Source organism: Rissa tridactyla, chromosome 4 (assembly GCF_028500815.1).
Source record: "Rissa tridactyla isolate bRisTri1 chromosome 4, bRisTri1.patW.cur.20221130, whole genome shotgun sequence".
Taxonomy (NCBI): domain Eukaryota; kingdom Metazoa; phylum Chordata; class Aves; order Charadriiformes; family Laridae; genus Rissa; species Rissa tridactyla.
In genome coordinates, this window is record NC_071469.1 from 8,232,960 (window position 1) to 8,239,506 (window position 6,547).

The window sequence follows — 6,547 nt, forward strand, 5'->3', positions numbered from 1 at the left end:
TGCCCCTGTAGAAAAAAGTATTTAGTATGTTTAACTCATACGAGCTAGAACAAAATGCAATGTTCAATTTTGGCAAATACCTATGTATAAAATTACTGAGTTGTTTCATTCAAAACATAGTTGGAATTAATATCATCACACTAAAAAGCAGCTTTGTTTAACGCTTCACATCAAAAATACAGTGAAGCCTGCCCTATGATTTTAAATTAGGAATCAAGACATTTACACATAAGTTTTGAACCGGGGCTCAGCACAACGCAGTCTTTTGTGTGTGTCTTGGGTTTTATTAGTTCTTCTGCAATGCAAAAGAGGACAAGCAGAGAAACTTCGAAAAGGAAATTCACAGAAAATCCACGAAGGCAAAAATCAACCATTACAGAAAACCCCATGTCTATGGCTCTGTTCAGTACCACGGGCTGCGGCACGCAGCAAACAATGCTTATCTGATAGATTATGCATCATGTTGTAGGCGCCCGATTTGGACTGCTTTTATTGTTGCTTTTCAGCTCACTGACTAGTCAGTCACTAACTAGTTCTCCCCCTGCAAAAATCCTCTACCCGGCTTCAAATTAATATTGCAAAACTACTGTAATTCCGTAGTGTTGGTAAGCCCCTTTTTCTCTCATAATGGCCTGTCCCAGCCCTTAAAGTGCATATGCCAACTTGGTTCAAGTTTCATAATCTGGAATGTTCCACAGTGCCTCTTCAAAAACAGTTCCAGTTTAATTGTGCCTTCCCTAGGTAATTATAAGTCTGAAAAAAATGCCTGTTCTGACTCTATTATTTACGTTGTACGCAGCAACATCTTACCTACTTCAATCTGGAGTCTGGAATGTACTGCAGGCCAGACCATCTTTACCTACCTTAATCTCCTAGGAAGGGCAATGGAAGTTTTTGACACAGAGTAAAATACAGCTGGTCTAAGAATCAGTGAAAAGAAATTACAGAATGTTTTCTCAAGGACTGCATGGGACCCAGCATGTTCATTTTGAATCCCAGAAAGCCTATTTTGGATCTTAAATGTTGCTTCAAATACACATGGGTGAAAGCTGTAATTAAGGGAAAATGCAGTACCAATAATTGCATGTTAAAAGTTAGCAATTCTCAATTGTCAGTACTGTAACAACTGAATATCTTATTACTTCTACCTTCTCCTCCCATACATTGAATTTCTTCAATACTGACAAAGTGCACGTACTAATCATAGACTACGAATGTTAAATTAACCAGGAAAAAGATATGAATCGGGATGGTATTTCTGGAGGGCATCAGTAGAAAACACTGATTTCAAATAATTTTGATTATAAAATTTTACTTCACAATCCTTTTCCAGATCACAGATGTTCATAATTAAAAAGAGTATGGAGTCGATGTAATGTTTCGCCATCAGCATCACATAAAGAAAAAAGAAACAATAAAATATGATGCAGAATTCACTCTTCCAATGATTGTCATTGAACTATTACATTAGTAAACATTCACAGTATGAAGTCTCTTTCGATATATCTCCAGCATATAAAGTAGTGCAAAAAAGCATTCCAGTCCTTTTGCCTTTGCAGTCAGACCAGGTTAAATGATTCTCTTACTTCATTTCTTTCATTATTAGACAACAAATGCTGCAATGCCTCCAAAGAGAGTTATAAAAATAAACAATTTCTGGAGGGTCAGCAGCCTTTTCAAAGTAAGTTTCCAGTTAAAAACAAGCATAATAGATTTCAAGAAAAAAAATTTAGATCTATCTTCTGTAGAATATCTTTTTACAATAAATTTACCATTTGAAAAACAATGACTATGGTATCCAATGATTTATGGTAGCTGCTATTAAAGCACTGATAAATAGATAAATGACTACCAAACTTCATTGCTTCTTACATAGTAAATACCTCTGAATGCCAACTTTTACCACAGAGCTGTTACTAGTGATGTCGACAGTTCATGCACCCACTGTAAAACTGACTTGGTTTTAATAAATTTTTCAGCCTCATGTGCAAAACACTTGCATTCTAATAAAAATATAAAGTCTGAAATTATATCAGATCTAGCAATCCCTTCCTCAAGTTATACCACTTACTTGATATGTAATCCAAGTTTAGCAATGCTTTTTATTTGTATTTAACCATTAAATGGCATACTACTGTATGCTGTGGACTCTTGTTTGCATATTTCATTATTTTCACTGCACTCTTTAATGCATAAATGTATTTGGAAACGTTCAACATTACACATCAGTTTCCACAGAATTTGAATTTACACAGTTTTTCTTCTCTGACTCACTGCTATTCCCCGTGTCCTGACTTTTTTTCTCCTTTACACAAAGAGATTCTTTAACTCCTTCTTCCATCTCCAAATATTCTGATTTATCCTCTGTGGATGAAGATGACGAGCTTCTAAATTTCTTCAGTAAATTTGCTGGGAGGTAAGGGCAACTGACTGCATTTTGCATCAGCTGCGTTTGTTCTTCATTCTCAGTCTCTCTGTGGTAGAAATAGTTAAAATTGGAGACAATCACTGGCACTGGTAAAGCAATGGTTAACACTCCCGCAATGGCACACAGGGACCCAACTATTTTCCCACCCACAGTTATGGGTTTCATATCCCCATAACCAACTGTAGTCATGGTCACTACAGCCCACCAAAAGGCATCTGGGATGCTTTGAAAATGGGTGGCAGGCTCATCAGCTTCTGCGAAGTAAACAGCACTGGAAAACAAAATGACTCCAATAAAAAGAAAAAAGATGAGGAGGCCGAGTTCCCTCATGCTGGCCCTGAGCGTGTGACCCAGGATCTGCAAACCCTTGGAGTGCCTGGAGAGCTTGAAGATGCGAAACACCCTGACCAGACGGATGATCCTCAGGATGGCAAAAGACATGGCCTGTTGACCGTTACTGCCCTGCTCCTGTGCCAAGTCTGTGCCCAGAGTAATGAAATAAGGCAAGATGGAGACAATGTCTATGATGTTCATGATGTTCTTGAAGAAGTATGCTTTGCTTGGACATGCAAAGCAGCGCACTGTAAACTCAAAGGAGAACCAAATGATGCATACTGTCTCTACAATGAAAAAAGGGTCATTGAAGATGGTGTGCTCCCCAGCATCCAGGTGAAGTGACTCATTGGAAAGCCCCTTCCCTGAGCTCAGGGACATGATGAATTCTTTGTCATCTCTGAACTCTGGCAAAGTCTCCAGACAAAAGATGACGATGGAGATCAAGATGACCAAGACAGAGACAATGGCAATGCCTCTGGCTGGACTGGAGCTCTCTGGGTACTCAAACAGCAGCCAAACCTGCCTCTTAAACTCATTCTCCGGCAAAGCTTTGTCCTCTTCCTCTTTGACAAACCCTTCGTCCTCCCTAAACTTGAGCATGGCCTCCTCCCCAAGTTGGTAGAATTTCACCTCCTCAGTGAAGATGTCAAAGGGTACATTGACTGGCCTCTTCAGCCGACCACCACTCTGGTAGTAGTACAGGATGGCATCAAAGCTGGGCCGGTTCCTATCAAAGAAGTACTCATTCCTGAGAGGGTCAAAGTATCTCCCTCGCTTCGCTGGATCACCCAACAATGTCTCCGGGAACTGAGCTAATGTCTTCAGTTGGGTCTCAAACCGCAGTCCTGACACGTTGATTACCACACGCTCACAACACTCGTACTCACTGTAGCGAACAGAGCTGTAACCCCCAGGGCCTCCACCATCATCAGGTGGCTGGTCCGAGTATGAAAACTCATCCTCCCCATAGTCATCACTGTAGTAGAGCTTTCCTTCTTCCTCATCGTCTTCATCCTCATCTTCATCCTCCTCTTCCTCCTCACTCAAGTCCTTCAGTATTCTCTCTTCAGAACCACTGAGGGGCAGCAGCTCAGAACAGGGGAAGGAGGCCCCACAGTCCCTGCTGCCCAGGCGGTGGCTCCTCTTTTTCCCTTTCTTCCGCCTCTTACCACTCTGGCGGTGGGGCATGCTGCTGCGTGACGCGTTCCCACCATAAGAGGAGGATGCACCTCGACTCTGTTCCTGATGGTAGTGGTGATATGGTCCACCTCCACCTGTCGCCCCACCTTCTACTGCTGCTGTTGCTGCTGCTACGGCTGCGGCGGCTGCGGCTCTCGACTGTGCCAGCCGCTCTCTCTCTCGGGCCCGAGCTTGAACTGCGTATCCATAGGGCATGTGGCTGTTGCACCCAGAGCTATCCGCACTCACCATTGCAACCTCCATTTTGCAACTGGTTTTTTTTTTTGATAGCTTAATGCAAAAAGGTTTTCTTTTATATATAGTATAACCTTAACTTTCACTAGAGAAAGTTCAAAGCCATTTGCATTTGGAGGACAGTCCCTTGGACATAGAGCAGAGCAACATACTTGTTACACGGAATCTATGTTTTGGACAACCACAGATCTGCATTTTCTTATTGTCCAGAACATCTGACACAAACTACTGTTTTGCCAATAAGAAAAGATGAAACTTAACCAAGGAACAGCTGAGGCCTCATTCTTTCATCCACCAAGCCCCTTTATTTTCATTTATCTCCCGTGGCTGACGCAGATCTGATCAGAATCATGACTACCTTGCAGGCTACAAACACTGCATTCAGGAGGAAAAAAATATGCAAATCAGAGGGTACCTGCTCTCCACAAATGGTTTTAGTTCATCATTGCAACCAAATGCAAATGCAAACAAATTCCTCATAATTTGTTCCTGGTAATGCTTTGGCCTAGCAATCTTATTGTTTAAAATCATTACTCGGGGAGTTGAAGTTAATTCCAGCCATCACTTCATCTACACAGTGAGGAGGTCTTTGCAAATCCTTTCTTCAGCCTGTCAACAATGTCTCAAACCTGGGAGCAGCACCCAGGGCGTCAGCAGCAGTGGTAAGAGGAGGAGGAGGAGGAGGAGGAGGAGATGAAGACTGAGAAACTGGCTCTGAGGTCCCCATAGGAGATAAGGGAGTGGATGGGTCACCCTTTGGTTATGGTCATGCAGAAGCAGCACTTAACCTGAGGCACATGCACAAACACACAAAAATAAACAAAACAAAAAGGGAAAAGATTGGATTGTTTTCCTAAAAGGTCACACTGATCAAATGAAACTGTGTCATCTATTACCACGCTATTCAAATCTTCCCCTACCCACACTATTCACACTTCTACATTACACACACACCCACATCACATGCACAGAGATTTTGAACGACTCCGTGGGTAAGGATGTGGGTGGGTATGTCATATATATATAGACAGAGATACAAAATCCCCACCCATATAAGCACTTGCATCCATACACAAACACATGCATGCTTCACCAACACATATAAACACTAATAAAAATGCTGCAATACACAGTGCATTCAGGTCTTTGAGTACATACGTAATAGATACACCTACATATATCTCTATGAAATATTACAGAATAAATGTATCTACATAAAGAGCTTTTGTTATATTTGTAGAAACACACAGGATGCACGAATGCTACATTTTCACCTATAACTGATTTGTGTTTCAATCGTAATGAACATCTCACTGAATTTAATTCGGAAACAGGCACATACAATGCTCACTCAAGTGAAAATACTGTGATATGATATGTCAAGAAAACACAACTGCAGGTGCACTGAAGCAACATCTACATGCAAGCACACCCCAAAATACACACACCCCTCCCCTTGAAACAGAAGCCTCATTTATAGCTATATCTATTAATACATGATAGAAGGTGAATATGAACTATTAAATGACGCTATTTTTAAAATCAGACCTACGTGTCATGCAGAAAAGGATCTTAAAAACGCTATTATACTTACTGTTCCTAGGCAGAGAAATAGCAATGCTGTCCTTGCTAGTGTAAGGACCTGGTGAGAGCAGTCCTGAGGAGGGGGCTATGCCAACTGATGCACAGTTGCAGGTGTGTATGGTCAGTCAGCACCACAGGTTGACGAGTTATTTTTCTCCCTTCTTGCTGGATGCATCAAGAGCACCAAGAGCGAGCCAGTGAGGCAGCTTAAGCTGGGGGCACTCTGCACAGCCACAGACGCTGCCTCTCGCCCAGGCATTTGCAGAAAGGCAACAAGCAAGAGTCTTGTTCCAAAAGGGAAAAAAAAAAAAAAAAAACCAAAACCAAAAACGAAGGCGGCGTGTTTGTGTGTGTGTGAGACAGAATGAATGGATAAGCGCGACCACTGGTCTCTCCAAGCCCAGCTTTTGCAGTAGATTTGTAAATCAACACTAAATAATCCGCGTACTAAGCCTGTTTCCACTGATGGGAGCACAGGGTGCCGCTTCTTGCAGTTTCTCCCCCAAACACGTCCAGACGGCAGGGGCTCAGCCAGCACCCGCCCGCATCATCCACTTGTTGTGCCGGGTTTTGGTAATGCTTACCAAAAAATTAAAAAAAAAATCAAAAACAAATTAATAAAAAAAAAACCACCAAGAGGAGAAAGCAGCTCTCTACTAGAAAGCTTTTCTTGCCTGTTGTTTTGGTTTTTTTTTTTAAAGCTGTGGCCGGCGGTCGCTGCGTGCCGGAGCGGCGGGGGTGCTCCCGCAGCCCGCCCTGTTGCTC

General features: G+C 42.2%; 1 protein-coding gene across 1 annotated transcript; it reads right to left on the minus strand.

The window, feature by feature from the left end:
* Positions 1-2,147: 2,147 nt before the first annotated feature.
* Positions 2,148-4,207, minus strand: KCNA4 (potassium voltage-gated channel subfamily A member 4). Its single transcript, XM_054200995.1, has one exon. The coding sequence runs from the start codon at positions 4,205-4,207 to the stop codon at positions 2,219-2,221; it is 1,989 nt and encodes a 662-aa protein (XP_054056970.1). The 3' UTR covers positions 2,148-2,218.
* Between the last annotated feature and the right edge of the window lie 2,340 nt (positions 4,208-6,547).

Bases quoted from the DNA above. Each gene is read 5' to 3' on its own strand.
- KCNA4 (XM_054200995.1), bottom strand. From the start codon at position 4,207: ATGGAGGTTGCAATGGTGAGTGCGGATAGCTCTGGGTGCAACAGCCAC.